The sequence below is a fragment of the Pholis gunnellus genome (assembly GCF_910591455.1).
Source record: "Pholis gunnellus genome assembly, chromosome: 8".
Classification (NCBI taxonomy): Eukaryota; Metazoa; Chordata; class Actinopteri; order Perciformes; family Pholidae; genus Pholis; species Pholis gunnellus.
The window spans coordinates 18,401,241-18,422,498 of NC_136534.1; the positions used below are offsets into that span (position 1 = coordinate 18,401,241).

Sequence of the window (21,258 nt, forward strand, 5' to 3'; positions counted from 1 at the left end):
GACCAATAGCAACAGATTCCAGAGTGGGTGAATGATATACTGTCCAATCCCTTGCGGTTGAGACGCCTCTTGTGGGCGTGGTTTATTCCTTCAGGATGTGCATGTTGTTATTTGCATTTGTTGTATCTCCACTGAGAAAAGCGCGTGAAGGTAGGCATGAGGTTACAACCCCTTTCTTAATATGTGAAGACAATCTTGTAATACACACCCACAGTGCAAATTTACATACGAGCTCATTTGTATAATGTTGCGATGCAGTTGGGTGTTCAACGGTCAAGCCCCTCGTTTAATCTCTTAACGGTTAACTTCCTGCATAGTTTCAAGGTAACGTTAGGTTAATTGCCCTGATAGTTACTTTATATTGCAATGTTTTTTGTTAAAGATAAAGACGTGGCGTTAATTACACAATGGATTTTTAGGTTTCCTATAACACGAGGTTATGATGTTGACGTCTGATTTACGCCAACTAGCGTTTAACGTCTTTGTGTAGTTTTGTTTTTATGCTGACCGGAAGCGGGTTTGCTGTGATGTGATGCTGCATTGACAAACATGTTCATACACGTTCAATATAAGTTGAATCAGCGTTGATTTATGCTTCAAATTGGAAGTTAGCAAGAATACATTAGGAAAGTATAGCCAAAGAGTAGCAAGAATACATTAGGAAAGTATAGCCAAAGAGATCAATTAGCTATTCAGGCTAACGGTAGCTGCATGAAGTTGCCTGTTAATATCTATGAACTGTTTGTGCTTTCAAGGCCAGTTGAAGCTACGGTTGGTGGAATTAAACGTCAACATTACAGCCTTCATAGCCATCTATCTGCCTTTACGTTGTGGCCCAGCAGTCGTCCTGCCTTACCCCGTGTGAGGAATGGATGCCACTCAATTGATCAGTGACTCAATCCTGGAGTCAGATGAGGAAGACAACAAAGAGGAGAATGTAAACAAGAGGGGACGACCACTGGCTAAACTGTGCATCTTAAAAAATGAACACATCCCTGAGACCGGTGAGTGGCTTACGACTGCTGTTATTACACCAACGCTTTGTTGATATATGCACAGTCTGTCTACATTTGCATAAACAGGTCTTGTCTATGTATTTCTTCTGATGGACGTTCTCTGTCACCCAGAGTTGCCCCTCTTTTTGGGAGATAATGTGTTGGGCCGTGACCCCAACACCTGCACCCTGCCCTTCCCGGCACCCTCGATATCCAAGCAGCATGCCACCATCTGCATCTCTGTCTACAGGAGAAGAGGTCGTCGCAGTGAAGTGGACATAGAGGCTTTGATTTGGGACCTAGGGAGCATGAATGGGACCCGCAAGGGCCACTTAAAGCTGACTCCTAATGTACGCTATGCCCTCAGTGAACGTGACAGTTTGGTGGTGGCAGACATCCCATGTCAGTATGTCAGCTGCACTACAGACGCAGTCTCCTCTAAAGGGGATACGATGACCACTGTTAGCAGAAATTCAGGGGTAAGCGGCAGGTTGCCAGATGCCTCGGGAGAAAAGGGAGGTGACTCAAGCACAGGCAGCAAGAAATGTGTCAATGGGGGTACAAAGGCTAGGGCGTCATTACCTGATCAGCAGGACACAAGGAAGACTCCTGTCAGAACCAGTTGCCTGTCCTTTGAGCAAACTCCAACCCAGCCACAGGGGACCCTGGTCCCAGAATCGGACTCCGACTCAGACGAGAAAAGAGGAAACAGAAGGCGCAAGGCTCGAGGTATATGAATGATGTTAGTACTTATAGAAATGAAGCCCTGTCTTTTTGTATCTGAGGTTTTACATCTTTGTAATTTTTTTGCAGTGTCCGATTCTGACTCCCCTAAATCAGGTCCCACCTGTTCAACATTCCTGAGTCCCACGAGCAAAATCATCCCTGAAAGGTATATTAGCAACATCTTATCTTGGGTTAAATATGTACATTCATAACATATTAACATGCAACACAGACATTACAAATCCCTGTAAGTATGTGCATTGAAACAGTTAATTCTTTTCTCCTCTGAATTATAATGCTGGTCACATTGTTTTCCAGTGAGGATGAAAGTCCCATCACACCGTCCTCCTCCTCTAAAAATAGGCCTCACAGACATGTCAGCTTCAGTAAGGAGGAGCCAGACCTAGAGGTGGGGCAACTGCAGCTGAAGAACAAAAAGACACTTGCAATCGTGGACGACAGTGAAGAGGAGGAAGAAAGAGCAGCGCTGGAAGAGAGAAAGCCTAAGGAAAGTGAACAACATGTGCCAGACAAACAGGAAAGCAATGTCAGTCTTACTGGAGAGGATGAATTGCTCGTGTCTCCACCAGCAGTCTTCACAGACGCGATCCCTGTATTTGACATGGACAGTGACACTGATGTGGAGGGAGAGGAGGAGAGGGTGGCGTCTGCAGGCCCACTGACCATGAACACAAACCAACAAGCTGATCAGCCACCAGACACAGACCAGTTTCACATGGACAGTGATACAGATGTCGATGCGGACGACTCGCACGAAGTTCCCAAATCTGTGCCTTCCTCTGCTGACCACACTAAACCTCCTCATGTTATTTCGGTCATTCAGCCAGAAGGCATCACTATGGACAGTGACACAGATATTGATGAGGAAGAAGAAAAGCAATGTGGAACAAATAATTCATGCCCTATAATAGATGAAACTCCCACAGAGTCCGTCACCACTGCAGATGCAGGAGCCGATTTGGCTGTTCTGTCTGACAGCGACACGGACGTGGAAGACGATTCTCCTCTGCTCATACCTGTTGTCGTCTCAACCTTGTGTGTCGATCCTGGTACCACGTCGGAAGCTCCTCGGTCCGATTCTGATGCAGACACCGATGTCGATGAATCCAGCGTGCCCCCTGCTGGGGATGGGGTCAGTCCGGCCGACCTCAGAGTGCACAGTCACACAGATGTGGAAGATAAGGAGGGGGATTTTGGAGAGGCAGGGGAGAACCAGATTCCCAGCCTGCGCAGAGAAAACACACCTGGGTTGCTGGTTCCCCTTCAGCAGAAATGCTCTACTCCTGTACAGGTGTCAGGTAATCAGTCCATCAGTCTTCAAATACGAACTTAATGGAGGGAATGTAGGCTGCAGCTGTAGATGGTGTTCAGTATTGTTTCATTTGCGGATCACTTTCTCGATTTATTGTTTGGTTTATAAAAATGACAGAAAATAGGGAATAATTCCGACAATATTTACCCACAGCCAAAGGTGACGTATTCTGTCTGCTTGTTTTGTTCAACCAACAGTCCAAACCCCAAAAGATATTCAGTTTACAAAGAAAAGCATCAAATCCTCACGGTGAAGAAGCCGGAAACAGGAAATGTTTCCTTGAAACATGACTGAAAAAATTAAGCGATTATCAAAATGGTTGCCTGTTGATTTTCTCTTGATCGACTAATTGTTGCTGCTCTAGAATATATTACATATTCATTTAGTTGTATTTTTGCTGTTTAGTGGAAGTATTTAGACAAAACTTTTCGCATTTGTTTAGCTTTTATAATACACTTAATTTACTAATTCAACACAATACCACAAAACAGTAGCGACAGTACAAACAATGACAAATCAAATAAATTACAGTTACACAATGAAAGACTCGCCATAATAAGTAAAAACAAGAAATAACGACTTTCCATACATTTTATAGACGGAACAAGCCTTTCATTTAGCAAGAGGGTTCTTTATATCACAACTTGCCACATGTGGAAAAAATGAATACAACTTAAACACTGTCAATCAACCAAAATAATTATATAGTACAAGAAAAATAGTTTTTGCACTCAAAATAGAAAGTCAGTTTAGCAATCAAGACATGTTGGAAAGGATAGATTCTCTAAATAGTCAATAACAGGAACTTAGATTTCTTTCCTAATTTTTCAGTGATCCATTTAAAGTGGACCTCCTTTTCTCAATTTGGAGACGAATCATGGATTCCTTGATCCACTGTATACTTTGTTTGGCATTTTAATGTAAAATATAAGGCTGTTTAAATTGCCCTTTATTATACATTTAATTTGTTATTTTCATGCTTGGATGATACCAGAAGGAGAACTGGAAGAAATGGAGACTCAGGCTTTCCTGATTCCCTCATCAGCTCCATTTAGATGTGAGTAAATTACTTTTGACACATAACTTTGTGTCTGTTTATAAACCGATGGGTACATCAGAGGTAAAGCATTACTTTTAACCGTGCACACACTTCTTTATTTTGTCTTCTTTGTCTCCCAGGTGCAAGACCTATAGCATTGTCTTCCTGCTCAGACAGCCTGGAGGACGACTTGTGTGTTGTGGCGGAGACCCAGTCCTTCATTCTTCAGACCAGAGACTGCCAGGGCAACCCTCCAGAGGACCACAACAAGGACCCCACCCAGGCTTCTCTCAAACAGTCCATTAGAGGAGGGTCTCTCCAGCTGCGATTGTCTGACAGCAGCCACCTGGAGGCGAACACCCAAGCTTTTGTCTCCGTGGTGGAGGGTGTGAATCTGGACGATACCCAAGCATATGCAGACAGATCTTCCTCTCAGAATGATTCAAAGCTGCAGGCCTCTGGAGAGGATGAGAACCCTACCAGATGTTCAGTAATGTCTGCAAAAGAAGGCCGGGTAGATTTTGACCTGGAAGCAACACAGGAGTATATTTCAGAGCCCGATAGTGATTCAGAGGTTGAAACCGATGAAGATGAGAGAAAAAACATTGCTATTGCTGAGACTCAGCCTTTCTACATTCCCACATCATCTACTCTTGCCATGGCTGAAACACTACCAATGTTTGCCCTTGAAGAGGAGGAGGAGGAGGAGGAGGAGGAGGAGGAGGACAGTTTGGAAGAACATGTGGAGGCAGCTCAACCCCAGAAGAGGCCCCTCAGTGACGCTCTTTCTGTGGCTGAAACTCAGCCCATGCATGTAAGTGAGGTTGAGGAAAGTGATGATGAGGACTTGATTCCACGAAAAAGGAAAGCAAAGCCACTGCAGCGTGAAGAGGAGCTGACACAAACGCTCACAATCTCTGAGCTCTCTACTGTTGAAGCTCAGCCAATGGCTACAGGTGAAGATGGAGAAAGTGATGAAGAGGAGTTGATTTCAGGTCCACGAAAAAGGAGTGCAAAGGCACTGCAACTTGAAGAGGAGGAGACACAGCCCCTCACTAGTTCTGAAGTCTCTGCTGTTGAAACCCAGCCCGTGGTCGTGGGTGAAGACAGAGAAGAGGAGGATGAGGACTCAATTCCAGGTCCACGAAAAAGAAGAGCAAAGTCAAAGCCAATTCAAGAAGAGGACACACAATCGCTCACAAATTCTCAGGCCTCCACTGTAGAAACTAAAACTGTCCGACAGCCTCGGGGGGGGGAAGGAAAACAAGCTGAAGCTGGAACCAGTGGCACACCTATTGGAGGTAGAAGACGGACAAGGGCAAGATTAAGAGAGGAGGAGGAGGAGCAGACAGAGTGTCCTGAACCTCCCAAGAGACAGACGAGAGGGAAGATGAAGGCTTTGCCAACTCCTAGAGGAAGAAGAGGAAAATCCAGGCCTGAGGAGAGTGAGGAAGAGGAGAAGGTAGAGCAGGCTAAACAAGCTAGAGGGAAAAAAGAAGCGAGGGAAGAACAAGACAAATTAGAAAGGGAAAGAAAAGATAAAGAAGAGCAAGAAAGAGTGCAGGCTGAAAATGCAGAAAGCTTAAGACTTGAGCAAGAGAGAGCGGAAAAAGAGCGAATAGAGAGGGAAAGAAAGGAGGAAGATGAAAAGAAAAGAGCTGATAAGGTGCAAAAGGAAAAAGAAGAACGATTGGAGAGGGAAAGAAAGGAGAAGGAAGAAGAAGAGAGATTAGAGCGTGAAAAGGCAGAAAGAGAAGAGAAGGAGAGAATAGAAAAGGAAAGAGAGAAAGAAAAAGAGAGATTAGAGCATGAAAAGGCAGAAAGAGAAGAGAAGGAGAGAATAGAAAAGGAAAGAGAGAAAGAAAAAGAGAGATTAGAGCGTGAAAAGGCAGAAAGAAAAGAGAAGGAGAGAGAAGAGAAAGAAAAGGAGAGATTGAAGACAGCAAATAGGGAACGAGAAGAAAAACTTGACAGGGAGAGGAAGGAACAAGAAGAAGAACATGAGGCCAAAGAAAGACAAACAAAAGAGCAACAAGAAACCGACAAAGAAGAAAACAACCCCAAAACACCCGCAAGAGGTCGCAGAGCAGCCAGGAGAACAGAGCCGCAACAAGACTCCACCATACCAGCCAATGATGATGTCCCAGCAAGGAGAACCCGATCTCGCTCCAACTCTTCCAACTCTGTCAGCTCAGAGAGGTCTGCTTCAAGTGTGAACACCCCGGGGAGCAGGGGCCGAGGCCGAGGCCGAGGCAGGGGAGCGAAGAGGACCAGTGAGCCGCCGCAGGCAGCCATCGCCAGAAGCAGCAACAGAAGGAGGACTGTAGCGGCAGAGCCAACACAACAGGACAGTTCTCCTCAGGGAGTCCTTTCGAGGTCCAACTCTGAGATTTCCAGCTGCAGTGTGAGCTCTCAGAGCAGAGGAAGAGGAGGCAGGCAGCGAGGAAGAGGGAGGAAAATAGAGTCACACTCCATCCCTCCTATCAATAGTCAGAGTGGCCAGAATGTCACTCCCAAACCTACAACCAGAGGCAGGAAAGGCAGGACAGAAGAGGAATCCTCTAATGAGGTTCCCCATGAGGATGAACCAGAGAAGGCAGATTGTCAGCAGGCTGGTACCACTAGAGGGCGACAGCGAGCTAATGCAAATGGCTCTAAACCTGCTGCTGGAGATGAGAAATCCTCTTCAAGTCAGGACTGTGCCAGTGAAGAATCACCTCTGCTTAAAAGGAATGTCAGGGGCAGAGGCCAAAAAGCTGTAAAGAGTGAGACAGTGGAGACACCAGTAGCTCCTGCAGTCAGTGATGAAGAGGAGGCTGAAGAGGAAAGAAAAGAAATAAAAAGAGAGTTGGAGGCAAATACGGAAGAGGATTCCAGCAGTAGCTCCAAAATATCCAAAACGAAGGAGAAAGCCCAAACAACGGAGGCAGCGAAAGGTGAAACAAAAGATGAGAGTCGTGTCCAGGTTAAGAGAAAAGGTAGGGCTTCCAGCGCTCAAGCTAAGAAGGGTGCAAAGGATTCCCCTGCTGAATCAGAGGTGAAAGAAGAGAGTGAGAAAATGGAGGAGGGGACCGTTGATAGGAGAAGCAGAGGCCGGACATCAGTGGTCCAGAAACTGAAGAAAGAGAAGCAGGAAGAAAGTGGAACATCTGTTGACCAGGATCCACATGTGGAGGCATCAGAGGTGACTTGATTACTTACATTCTAAACATGCATTGGACATTTTAAGGTGTCAGAAGTTGTCGTTTTGAGTGAGACAAAAATACGTTAAGGCTGAAGCATAAATCAGACCGAATGGAAAGCTGAGTAGTATATAATTAGTGTCCAGGAACTTCTGTCCTTGAAATAGGGAAAAGGAAGGCTTTTACCTTGGCTGAGGGCCCTGGTGCATTTCTCTCCGTGACTCAGCCTTTCCAACCATCATAATGTACTGCAATCAACATCAGGGACTCTCTCAGCAACAAGAGTAGTTTGACCTGCTCTGCATCTCCATTAACACACTAATGAATTAAGTGGTTTAGTGGTCTCACAGTCACTTTCTACTCCTATGTTTTCATGATCTTTTGCTTTCTTAACGTCACACGTGCTCATCCATCATCCTCCCTGTATGTTGCACGCTTGTCCTTGCCTGTTGTTTAACCTTGTCTCCCCCTCCCCTCCCCTCCCCTCCCCCACCCCTCTTCCTTTTAGCAGCCCCAGACTCCGACCAGCGGTGTATCCCGGAAGCGACGGGCTCTTGCCGACTCCCCACCTGTGGCAAAGACCCCGCGCTCCTCCTCTGCTTCCCCGGCAGCCGGTGGACAGTCACAAGCTGCCGGACAGGCCTACAAGGTTTTCTATGTCTTTGTACACATTTGGTCATATTTGTCAGATTGTCAAAATGATGCAGAAGAGGGAAATTTGACTGTAATGACACATTATGCTATGCTGATATTGTTTTTATGAAGCTGTTAATATAACATGGTGTTATATATGTTTTTTTGACATTTTCTTGATATTCTTTAATGTTTTTTGTGAAAATCAGTTTCTCCTAGGGGGCAATAAAGGTTTCATACATTCACTTTTTGTTTTAGGATGCATTGACACCAATGACGATTATAGCGATTCAGTCAAACTTTACAGAATTTAAGTTAGTTTTGGTTTGTCTGTGCAAATAGGTCGTTGCTTTTGAGCTTAAGTATCACCAAAAACAAAACATGACTCTCCTCTAAGCACGTTCTTCTGTTATCCATCAGGAGTGATCATTTAATTTGAACCAACCAAATGACACAAAATGCATCAATGTATGACGACATGAGGCTGAGCTTTGTGAACTTTACAGGAACCAGAGTGAGATTTGTTTCTCAAAATGTAAGCTTCCCAGGATGACAGATTAGCAGAAATCTGTTCAGTAAGATTCATGCGAGCTAACGTGGCTTTAGACCTCCGAACAACACTGTGTGTCTGTCCCTCTCTCAGGTGCTGTTCACAGGTGTGGTGGACGAAGAAGGGCAGAGAGTGTTGGCTCGTTTGGGAGGCAGCATGGCTAAAGGAGTGGCAGACATGAACTGTCTGGTGACTGATAAGGTGCGCAGGACCGTCAAGTTCCTGTGTGCGGTGGCTAAAGGAGTCCCCATTGTCACCACACACTGGCTGGAAAAGGTTAGTTTCCATATTAGCAGTTCAAACTAGTCTGGGGCCAGTTTTCAGAAGTATATTCACAAATACTACACACGCATAGACACTCACTGCGCTTGTTGTCTTTCTCCCCTCTCCCTGTGTTTCAGAGTGGTAAGGCTGGGAGCTTCCTGCCTCCTAATGCGTTTATTGTGAAGGATCCAGAACAGGAAAAGAAGTTAGATTTCTGCTTGCAGGAGTCTCTGAGGATCGCCAGCAGTCAGCCTCTCTTACAGGTACTCTTAACACAGTCATGCCATCTATTTCTGTGCTTTTTTTTCTCTCTGAGTGAGCGGTTGACAAGAGTGTCATTGTGGCATTTCCCTTGGCAGATGGCACACGGTTGGTGGATAATAATGACAGTGAGGAATAGTGAGTCATAGTGCCATCCAGACATGAACGTGTCACAATCATCTTCAGCCTATGAAAGATCTGAAATCCATTTTTTTTTTTTTTATTACCACCAAGCATTGCTTTCATCTCAGCCTCCTTGTAGTTGAACATAAACATGAAACAACGAAAATCTTTTTATGAGCACAGTGATGATTGTTCACCATTACACTTTGGCTTGTGGACAGTAATTTGACATTCATAGTTAATGTGCCGATGATGTTTTATGGGCACTTCACAGAGGGAAGCAGGCAGTAATGTTTCCATTTCTGTTACACTTTCCACCCTGCACTGTTCAGATCCGTATCAGAGATACTTTGATACCACATAACAAGCTGATACTGGCTAGAATTGTGGCAGGGAAACACACAAAATACCAAATTCCATTCCTGAGAGCCTTCTATTGATTTGTGGAGGCGTTCTCGCAGAGACACATGTCATATACTGCATCTCTTGTCTACTTTTTCCTCTTTCTCTTAGGGCTATGAGATCCATGTTACCAAGTCAGTGAAACCAGAGCCAGTTCACATGAAAGACATCATCTCCTGCAGTGGAGCGACCTTCCTTCCTAAGATGCCCTCCTCTCACAAGGTACCGGTCAAACTTTTCCCCCTCAGGCCTCACATGCAGTAAATGAACATTATTTTGTGATGGTCTGTCTATATATCTTATCATCCGACATGTCTGTGATCCTTTATTACTCCCCTCTCGTCTCAGCCTCAGATTGTAGTGGTTTCCTGTGAGGAGGACTGGCCGCTCTGTGGCCCGGCTCTCTCTGAATCTCACCCGGTGGTCACCGCTGAGTTCATTCTCACAGGGATCCTTCAGCAGAAACTTGACCTTCAGACGCACAAACTCTCTGCCCCTGCAAACGCTCTGCAGCCTGCCGCAGGCAAGGGAAGGAGCAGGAAGAAGACTTAGCACCACGAGGGTACACTGAATTAAAAAAACCAAAAAAACAAACATTGTTTGCGTGTAGGAAATCTGCAGTGGAGTTTTTCCATCACACATAGATTCCATTTCCAATCAGAGACTGCTAGAGACACTAGTGAGCCAGCTGCTCATCTGTATGAAAGACACAGAATGCATTGTAACATATTGTGGATGTAGCATGGGCGTAATTTAGGAAACTTACCAAATCTGTCTGAGTAAGTTGTTCTTACAATTGTACCCTTTGCCTTGTAGATGTGAAACATTTTTTAGGTTTTAAAGTTTCTAAAGCGATGTTGCTGCTATGCCTGGTGGGAAGTAATTACCCATCAACCGTCCTCCTCATGTCTCACCTCTCACCCCCCCCCCCCTCCTCTCTCTCTTTGTACGATAAGAAGCAGAGAGCAGGAATTAACACTGCTATAGGGAATTGCTGCTACCTTTCTAAGCGTGCTAAGTGCTTCGACTCAATCAGCGGGTTTGGCAGCTATGAAGCGGGAGTTATATAATCATGTTTGGGTGTTGTTTTGAAAAACATCAGCTACGGTGGCCAGTGGATGGGGAAAAAAAGAAAAGAAGCTTGTTTCCTGTCCCGATAAGTGCACAGTGCCTTTTTATACACGAGGTAATCATGAACTTATACTAGTGTGTCGTTTTCCTCTTACTCCATTAACCACCACCACCTACTCCATCAAGGCTTCATCCGATTACGTCCAGGGATGAGACACCATATATAGGCACCTGCATGATGCTGATGCTGGTTCTACATCAATATCTTAAGGCCGTACATTTATCTATGTGTTTATGTATACATGTCCTTATGTTAAAAAAGACCAGGATACAGCACTCTCATTTGGTTTCTTTCCTGATCCACCTTAAATATTATAATTTAACTTTAACTGATGTTTTAAAGTCTGACTCACTAGCTTGTAACTAAGTTTGTTTTTAGAACTACCAAATATAAAATCATGACGTCTGTTATCACCAATAAAACCATTAAATCTTGTCTATGTTAAGTTTATACGTGTATTTATTTACTTAATCTACATATTTTGGTATTTAATTATGCAGCCTTGTACCTGTATTGTTTAGGCTTTGATGTGTCGCTCAGAAGATTTGGTTAAAAGCGTCAGAAACATGAAGTAAGTCGACCATTTCCAAGGTCAAGAATGAACTTTCAAGCCTTAGTTTCACAGTCTGCACCCTGAGAGCTGGGACTCATCAACAGGATCTCTATCCGTCTAATTTAAAATGTCAGAGTTCCTCTGAAGTCTATAGCGTGAGGATCACAGAGGCCCATTCGTTTTTGTTTTTCAAGAGCTCTTGATGAGTGGGCTGTACTGAACAAATGAGAATCTTCCAATGTATCTGAAGCGTTCATATTTTAAGATTGAACGGTGAAAAAAAGTTAAGACTTTTGGTTGAAATGTGCAGATTTTAGTATTTTATTTCTGGTATCTTATTGGCTAAATTCCATGACATTTTATTTTTCAAGCCAATCGACCACAATGCTCTTGTTTCTGGAACATCTGTAAAAGAAATGATGTTATGGGAAGCAAGGCATCCATGTATTTTAAACAAATCTAATCCGATCACATCATCATCCTCTTTGGCCATATATGTCTGGGCTTCATTTTTTTTTTTTATTGACGCATAGCTTTCTGCTGAATCAGCATCCTCTGAGGCTTTGCCTGTGGAACATCTCGTGGAATAAACCCCCGCCTCACTGTCAGATGACCATAGGTGTCTGTCAGGGGGGCGAAGGGTGGCCGGTGTTTACCGACACGAGTCGAGTGTCTCCGAGAGAGAGAGAGAGAGAGAGAGAGAGAGAGAGAGCCCGACATATTCTGAACACCTTCCAAATGTTGAGCCCGAGTCGTGAAGTGCTGCTCTTCAGGGGGGCGAGGTTGGAAGGGAGGGAGACGACGAGGGAGAAAACCGGCAACGTTCACACAGATTTCCACCTCTGAAATCATCCCGACATCTCCCCCTACTGCACCGCTGCTGCGACCGGCCCGTTAAAGGTAGGAGAGCTGCAGAGCGGCGGTTTTCCTCCCACAACATGCATGTGCGGATGTGTTGCCTAAATCTGACTGGTGTGTGACGGGTTAAATTCTGCAGGTTTTTTGGTTGATGCGCTTATCGGCTATCCCGGCCCAGAGGTGAGTGGCCAGACCTGAATCTGTGAGGTTTATCACCAACTACACATTATATTGTCAATGATGAAATGTTTATATATACATATATAGACGTTCATCCCGTCACCGTGTAGACTGGCTGAACGGTCCCGGGATGGATCCGGCTTCGCCATCATTGGATATTTTAGGTTAATTCCATTTCATTTTCCAGCCTCCCGGTGAGATTCAATATAATGCATGTTCGTTTTGTAGGATGATGTCACGTAACCGTTTATGCAAACAGCTTACATTAAAACATACAGGTTAAGTCTATGCCAGTCATTAGTCGAGCTTAAACATAGAAGAAAAAATTTAACTTTTATTATCATGACAACCATTATTATCATCACAGGAAAATTAGCCTAATTATTCTATTTTATAGTCTTATATTCTTCTCCTAAGGCTGCCTTCTCTTAATTTAAGGAAGTTTTATGGTCAGTAGTTGATATGTTCTGCACATTCAACACTTAAAAGCTTAACAGCATCCATTATCTGAGAGGATGCTCCAGCCTGAAGGCTGTGATGCCTCTGCCTGCAGTGCGCTGCTCAGACTGTGGCCAGAGCCGCATGGAGGCCGAAGCACACGAGAGCAATGGCTCTATGATAATCTCATCTTTTAACACATTCTATTCTACATCTTCTGTGCTCTTGTCCTCTTGTGTATTTGTCAATGCTGTACACAGCTCCACCACCCCTCTCCCCGCTCCTCCCTCATGTCCACTGAATCTGACAGGTGTAAGCAATATGGTAGAAACCTGTCTTTGCCTTTAGTTCACTGCAGCCGGCTTCGGAGGAAAATAGGCTGCCAGCCGCTGCAGGCTCTCTCTCCAAGATAAACTTTAGAAATTACATGTTTTGATTTTGTCAACGAGATTTCTCCCCGCATCATTTCTTTCTGCTGTGCTGATCTGAAATGTGATGTATGTTGTAGTGATGCAGAGGGTACCAGTTTGGATATTTGGGATAATCATGTCAGCAAAAGGAAACTCCATATTTGTTTGAAAGTGGTGCACTTGAAGTAAACTTCCTGCCATTTTCCACATGTGTCTCTGGGTGCAGCCCCCCCCCCCCCCCGCTTTTGATGCCTCATAATTTATAAATGTCTACTGCCGTTAGAGGAGGGTGCAGTATGTGCATCTGTGTGCCTGTAAATGTGTGTTTGAGCTCACTTCTAGCATGCCTCCTCATCGTCACGTAGAGCTGTTTCTCCTCATCACTTGTGCAAAGAAAAAGGAAAGAGAAATGATGAAGGGTAAAGACACAGAGGTGGCTTTGTAGGGTCCCCACATCTGCAGTCATTGAAGGCCTTTCCGCCTCTTTAAACCTTGCGTACAAAGACCTGTCTGTCCTTCCAGTAAGTAGGGAGTTTGGACACAGGCACAGGCTTTGATTTCAGAGTGGGATGCACTGGCTTGGATTATATAATATAAGGAGGAGGAGAGGATGAAAGAGACATGACAAAATAGAGAGAGAGATCCAGAGAGAAAAAGAGGAAATGAGAGAGATGCCCCGAGATCGGCACCGAGAAGAAGTTAAGGCAGGCAGCGGAAGAGGAGAGGGAGACTTGGACAAGGTCGTAATGGTGGCAGAAAGCAACACTTTGAGATGTGAGAATGGTGACTGAAGTGAGAGTCAAGTATGGTCAAATTAAGACTGAGTGAAGCTAAATGAAATGAGGGAAAGTCATGGAAAGATAGCAGATGGCATACTCGTCTGTGTCCATGGTTTACAGCCCAGAGGGCAGTGTGTGAATAAGCCAGTTATAATATAGCTTATTGCATGTGTTTTCATGTGCTTGCATGTTTGTGCTCAGTGAGGCGGCCCTCGTAGTCTTAGCTCTGGCCTCAAATGCCCAAAATCACACAGAAATGAAGGAGAGGCTTTTAGCTCTTTTGAATCACAGATCTTGTGTAGAAACACCAGATTGGCTGCGGTGCCTACTGCTGTGACAAACAGATGGACACGGTTCACTTCTCTCCTTCTTCAGAGCCAACCTACATCTCAGATTGCTGCATTAATTAAATGTGAATGGCTACAGGGGTCAACAGTCAGATTCAGAGCTGGAAGAAATGTTCAGTCGATGATTCAACCCAGAGAAGAAAGCAAAACAGTTCCCGAAACAATGAGGGGGACTGAAGTAATACAATTACAGTGTAATTTGAGTTACACAGATGACTGTTGCAAAGGACACCAAAAGGTTTGTTTGCCATATTTTGTTTCAAATACAATAAAATCAGTGGGCTTTTGAGCCTTGTGCGAAGTGTGGTGTGCAGATGTAGCAGACATAGTGCAAAAGGGTGTATGAGGCCTTCTGTGAATCAGCAACTTTGTTTGTCAGATTAGAACGCAGTGAAATGGTAAATTGTTTCCACTAAACAATGAGAGAAAATGTCCTCTCTGCTGCTGCTCTTTTGAAATATGTTCAGATTAAGCATGCACAAAGACAGACACACAGCAAGTGCAAACATAGACTTATACACAGTGTGAAGATGGCTAAATGCTTCGTCATATCCAGCAGGAAATGGGATGTCTCATGATGTCTCCTGTGTTGAAATGAGACACTTTAAACTTTCCTGCATGTTTATTAGCTGCTGCAAAGTGAGACTGTGAGCACTGCAGGTGTTCCCTCCAAGTCCCCTCCTGGGCTATGTAAATGAAAACCGCAGCAAAATCTCTTTTGCACAAACTTTCTTTTGCACAAACTCTCTCGATGTGTTGCCTCAGACGCCTCAGTGTAGCAGAAGGCAGTTCCCATCACCGTAACCCCCCTCAGTGTTGCAATTAATCACGTTTCTTCTCCAAAACCGTCATAATGAGGTGTAGGAAATGTGTTCTCGCTGCAGCGCTTCTCGTTCTGGACATTTCCTGTTGGGAACTCAACCGAGTCGTCACTCAAACCCAATGATTTTAAATATCTCAAGATTCATTCATTATTCTGTGTTTAAAATCAGGCACATAATCAATAGACAATCCATGCCAGTGATCCACAGCCAGGTGTCCCTGGTAAACATGCACATACACTTAAAGGGAAGGGCCTCTTTAGGACATAAATGCCATTTGTTAAGGCCTTTTAACAACATTAACTTTGACTCATAAAACTACTCATGACCCCGGTTTTAAATTGAGTTCAAGTCGGCTATTACGTTATCATGACACTGTCATTAGTTTTCTCAACAAAAGTCTCACCGTGGGCTGTTTTTTTTTTTATTGTCTGAAGTCCAAAAATAACCTCCAGGCTATGGCAGATAAATTGAATTTACAGGGACGGCAAGATTCTCTTCAGGGAGGTTTTCTTTTCGATTTTTAGTGTGATTCGATAGCCTAATGGATTTCTTAATCCAATCCACTTGAAGGAACATATACAGGAAACGACAAAAAGAAAGGCAACGTATGAATAATGAAGCATATTCATTTAATTATGAGGCTGTATACTTTCACATAGTAAGGACAATTTTGTGGCATATAGATAACCCCGGCTGCATGCTGTTCAGCCGCTGCACTGTTTGACTGTGAGCACTGCAGGTGTGTCCTCCTGCTCCCCTCCTGGGCTTTGTAAATGAAAACCGCAGGAAAGTTTATTTTGCTCCAACCCCTTGATGTGTTCCCTGGGATGTCTGAGCGCAGAAGAGAGCCGTTCACATCATCAATATCCCACTCAGGGCTGCAATTAATCAGGATTCTGTAAAAAAAAAACCTGCTTGTGGAGATGATGATGTGGAAATGATGTTTTGGAACGTTCCCCCTTTCTGTTCTGGATGTCTCCTGAAGACCTTATTGAGCAACATTATAGTCTATGCTGCAAAAGAGGTTTTTGAGTCACTGCAGCAAAGAGATTTATACTGTGAGGAATATTTTATACAGAATACTGCCAGTGACACTGATGAATGAGGAAGCTCTTCAGAATAATGTGTCAATGTATTCTTTATTGGCTGCAGTCGCTTTTCTATTACTGATTTTACCGTTTTTCTCTTGACAGTAAACCTATTACAGCTGTCGGGATGGTGTGTGTGAGTGTTTGTGGTTATATGGCAGTCCAATATCATCATATGATCATCCTAGATTCAAAGAACCATTGAGTACAATTTGATTGTGACCTGCATGTATAATTTGAACCAGAGGGTTGTGATTATATTTTCAGCCAATGATTAAATGAACAATATTCCAAATCTAGTACAAAGACAAAATGCCCCTTCCAGTTAAAAGCAAATGCCTGCTTCCGAAGAATCTAAAGCAAAAACATTAAACCAAGAAGCACACTTTAAATTTTCTACATAAGTGTGAAGTTCACTGTTTGTGCCTCAGTGAATGCTTCATCAAAGGTTGATCCAGGAATGATGTCAGACACCAGTTTCACTGTGAATAAGCGACTCTCTTTTAACACACGCACACACATCTTCCTTTTCCCTTTCTAGGCACAAAACAATCAGTCAGGATGGCGACGGTCAGTGTGATCGCATTCAGCTTCCTGCTCACCACAGGTATGTTAAGAAACATGTGTGATGCTGTTCCCTCTAGTAGTGACCTGGAAATAGCGTGTTTTTCCACTAATGTCTGATCATAAAACACTGTATGAATTGCTCAGGGTACACTGTTTTATTAAATAGTTTAATTTCAGTTTGAATGTGCTGGATAATAGACAGCAGTGAAGTAATCCAGAAGAGCATGTGAGAAAAACTGCTGTATTTTAATAGAGAATAAAAGGACTCAGACACTGTATTTAATTTAACTGATGATAAAAAAGTCATAATATCTGTTTTGATTTGTATTTGGCAGCTCTTTCTGCGCCTGTGAAAGGTAAGACTTAGTGTACCAGTGCGTACATTTCTAAGTGTGTCATTCATCAATTATAAATTCACGAACTTTCGTTTGTCAACTCCTCCATCGTTCCTTGTCCATCATAATATCCAGTTGATGGGGACTCCATGACCTTGTTCCACGGGGAGGATTTCCTCATCATGCTGCCCTCACTCAATTTGGAGGTCACGTTTCGGAACAGGTCTGTTCCGCGGTCGGCAGATGTGTTCCTGATGCGGGGCGGCACCGTGGTCCACAGTCGGGCCAACCTCAACCGCCAGCTCAGCCACCTCAATATAGAATCTGTGGGCGAGGGAGACGAGGGCGTGTACACCGTGAAGAATCTAGAGAAGCCAGAGGACATCAGACGGCTGACGCTTATAGTCCGAGGTACGGGATAAAATGAGCGTATATTACATGAGGAATGCATAGCCTCAACTGACATGTTTCACTCTCACAGGCAGACCTGGAATTTCAATTCAAAGCTCTAATTTAAAATGTGATGGAAGACTCAAATTCATAAAATTCTAATAAATTTTAGTACCGGTTGCTTTTGGATGACCTCATCTTTGAAACTAAATTGATGATGTCATCAAGAATGAGTGTTTATATCCATTAATACAAATATACATGCACTGTCAATACAATACAGACCAGCAACATATCATTTTAATCCAAAATCAGCATTTTAGTAGAGTTTTTAATTATCAATGGACTAATACACTAATCAGCTCTAGTTTAAAATGGCAGCATGTCTAATAAATGTGTGGCTTCAGTGGTGGAATGTAACTTCATACGTGTACTCAAGTACACTACATTTATTTAACAGCTAAATTAATTGTTATTTTGTAGTTTTTACTTACAAAACATATGACGATTTTATGAAGTATGACGCAATATAATGAAACTACCCACAGTATTATGGTTGTGGACCCCAGGAGGATTAGCGGCCGCTAAGACGACAGCTAATGGGGATCCAGTTAATAAACTAAACTATTATGCTACTTACACATTAATGCACACATTTATTGATACATTTAGATGATATTTAATACTATAACACTCAGAGGGGGCTGTTTTCTGCATTGTATACTTTTGATTCTTAAAAAGTACATTTTACTGAAAATACTTTAATGCTCTCTCAATGCTGGACTTTTACTCATATTGGAGTGTGTTGACATTGGAGTATAGTTACTTTTATTCAAGTAGAGTATCTAAAACACTTCACTACTGGATGACAACCTCAACACCAGGATGAAGTATAAGCCTCTCATATCTAATCTGGAGTCAGAGTCCTGGTAGTGTAGGCGCTGTCTTTTCTCCTGCTTTAATCATGCAGTCAGCAGCCAAATAAACCTCTCAGTTACACATCCTGTTTGTCCTCAGAGCGTTACAAGTTGCAGCAGCGGCGTTGACTCTGATGAGATTGGACACACATACAAACATGAGAGAAGGAGGGAGTGGGCTCAAACCCAGCATGGATAAGGGCGACTGTAGCGTAGCAATATGTGAAAGATGTGCCATATGGCGGGAGTAATGTGTTGTGAGTTGATGGTGTGTGTGTTTGTGTGTGTGTGTGTGTGTGTGTGTGTGTGTCCTCAGAGTGTTAGAGCATGCCGGAGCTGCCAGGCAGTAATTATGCAGCTCTTTAACCACCAACCCACTGCTCTCTCCTTCCCTCCCCGCTGTTTTCCTGTCTTTATCTTGTCATTGCTGCCTTTCCCACTATTTGGTTTGTATTCCTACCCTTTAATTTCAGCTGCCCTGATATTTTTGGATCACTGCTCTTTTCTCTACACTCTGTCCCCGTTTTTTGCCACATCTGTTCAGCCGTTCCCTCTTCCTCCCTCTTCTTCACTCCGATATGTCCTTTCTCGCTCTTCAACTTAACTTTTTCCTTCACTCGAAGCAAATAAACTCTCTCTTCACCCCTTTTCAACTTGAATGCGATTTCTTTTCCTCTTTAAATAACCGCGTTGCTTCCATTTACTCAAGAACAAACTGTTAACCACCCTGCTTTTACATTCTAGATTGCGCCAACGAGCAGATCATTAAATATGGAGACAACTACCATGTTTCGCTGTCAAAGGTGACTCCTCCCATCACCCTGGAGTACAGGCCCAGTGCTGTGGAGGCCAACATGACATCTAGGTAGAGTCAGCAAAATGACACTGACATTTTAACCCAACAGAATCTGTGATGGCCTTTTCCAACTGTGATGTGCATGCACTGCGACAGCGTGTCTCAGGCTTACCGACAAAGGTTAAGGAGAGTTCATCTTCTATGACTTTCTCCTGCTGCAGACCTGCTCTGGTGCTGCTGACCAGTACAGGGATGTCCAGGGACGGATACCAGGGTCGAATCAGCGTCAATGAGCGCTACGTCACCCTCAGGACTGTCACGGGTGCGGACGAAGGTAGCTACACTGTCAGGGATGCTGAAGGTGATATCAAAAGGAAAGAGTGTCTCAACGTCAAAGGTGAGAGCACAAATGAAGACACATATCTTTTTCCATGCTTGACCTGTTTTAAACGGCCGGCACCTTCCATCAGGATGCTGTTGTTGTTTCCTTTCTACTTATTACGCAACTCTTTGTCGGCATAATGGCTTTTTAAAGACACACACGTTAATGGGCTCTAGCTTGCTAATGCATTTTAGATGATCCATGGGCCTGTAAACAGTGCTGTGATGTATTTATTGTACGTCCTCCCTTCTCTGTCTGTCTGTGTCGCAGAGCACCACAACTTTGTGACCTTGCCACACGGTAAAAGACTGAAGATCAACCTGATACTCAACAACTCCTTGGTCCTTCTCTACTACAGCCGGGAGAATGACCCCACACCCCGTCTGCTGCTGGACAAGGGGGAATTTACGAGTGTAACTGATTTATTTTTAGCCCCACCACTGTTGTGGTTAAGAATCATGCACTGTATATATATGATAAAACATACAATTTCATGCTTTTGCATGTGAGCATATAATATAGCCAGTTCCTAATAGGTTTCATATATGGCTACAAGACTCTACAGCTACAAGTTCATTTTTTAAAGTTGAGTGTATGTTGTCTTGTCTTTTCTAGGCAGTAACCGAGCTGGGTCTTGAGGACCGTCTCATTTTGGATGGTTCATGGGTTTATCTGGAATCGGTCAAGGGTGCAGATGTGGGCGAGTTCAAAATTACTGACATACTGGGGTTCACTGTGTCCAGCATCCACCTGGTACTACAACGTAAGGATGGGGATGGTTTATATCAATATATTCAAAGTATATTCAAAGTATTCAATTAAAATTCAACGAGGTCCAGTTAGAGAGAGCTTCCTCATGCAAAGGTCCGGATCATCACAATAATGTCTAACTTGCGCTTTGATTTAGTGCCATATATATTGAGTCAACAGTTGTATTAACATCTGTATGTAGTCAACAACTGACTGTCAAATCAAATAAGAAAGTTCAATTAAATTGATTCAGTTCATTCAGGTGTGAAGTGATGTCAGACAAGATATTATATTTGTCTTATCTTCTAATAAGATACATTAGTGTGCAGGGACTTTATCTGTGGTTATTGAAACCACTTGTTTCAGCTCTATTCCTCTCTGTTAACACCATTGTTGGGAAGTGAATTAACATGTTAGGATTCTGATCATATTGGGCTCTTAGATTGTTTATTATCTGTGACTTCATTTCAGATGCGAGTGGGTACGTTCACACAAAAGACGTGTGCTTTGTCTCATAGTGGCGCTTCACATTATCGCTTTTTATTATCGCCACGGTCTCTGAACATTTGAAACATACTGGGTTTAAACTGCCTGCGGAAAGAATTAACCTATAAGAGTCTAATCATTCTTGGTTAAAGACTGGTCTCTCTGGTCTCGCTGACAACTTTTCTCTCTTTGGAGAACGCCAAATAAAATAACTTCTCTGATTCACTTAATTCTCCTACTCTTCGTTATCTTTCCTCGTCTACTATATTCATGCATTCATTCCCTTTCCCGCCATTCCTCCATGCAGCCTACAAGCTGGAGTCACTGTATGTGGCCATCATTGCCCTGTTGGGTCTGCTGGTCTTCCTCCTGCTGGTTTGTCTGCTGTCCTGCCTGATCAAAGTGAAGAAGAGGGCCAACAGGGCTGCTGCTCTGAAGAAGATTGCCCAGAATTCTGGCAAAGAGGATGAAGGAGATGCCTTTCGACAGGTTGGAGGGACAAATATGCAAATGAAAAT

At 43.6% G+C, this 21,258-nt stretch overlaps 1 protein-coding gene across 2 annotated transcripts; it reads left to right on the forward strand.

Annotated features, from left to right (window-relative positions):
• Nucleotides 1-807: 807 nt before the first annotated feature.
• On the forward strand, nucleotides 808-11,059 carry mdc1 (mediator of DNA damage checkpoint 1). 2 transcript variants are annotated; one of them, XM_079164877.1, is made up of 11 exons: nucleotides 808-1,004; nucleotides 1,128-1,724; nucleotides 1,809-1,887; nucleotides 2,040-3,040; nucleotides 4,049-4,111; nucleotides 4,234-7,277; nucleotides 7,784-7,924; nucleotides 8,552-8,734; nucleotides 8,860-8,985; nucleotides 9,620-9,730; nucleotides 9,857-11,059. In XM_079164877.1, exons 1-11 carry the CDS (start codon nucleotides 869-871, stop codon nucleotides 10,058-10,060), a joined length of 5,685 nt encoding a protein of 1,894 aa, XP_079021003.1. In that variant the 5' UTR covers nucleotides 808-868; the 3' UTR covers nucleotides 10,061-11,059. The 2 variants fall into 2 exon arrangements, with proteins under 2 accessions (XP_079021003.1, XP_079021004.1); XM_079164878.1 differs by having other exon boundaries at nucleotides 7,787-7,924.
• The last annotated feature ends 10,199 nt before the right edge of the window (nucleotides 11,060-21,258 follow it).

Coding starts and splice junctions, on each gene's coding strand:
- mdc1 (XM_079164877.1), top strand. CDS start 869: ATGGATGCCACTCAATTGATCAGTGACTCAATCCTGGAGTCAGATGAG. Junction 3,041..4,048: donor TACTCCTGTACAGGTGTCAG/GTAATCAGTCCA, acceptor GGATGATACCAG/AAGGAGAACTGGAAGAAATG. Junction 7,925..8,551: donor CTGCCGGACAGGCCTACAAG/GTTTTCTATGTC, acceptor TCCCTCTCTCAG/GTGCTGTTCACAGGTGTGGT.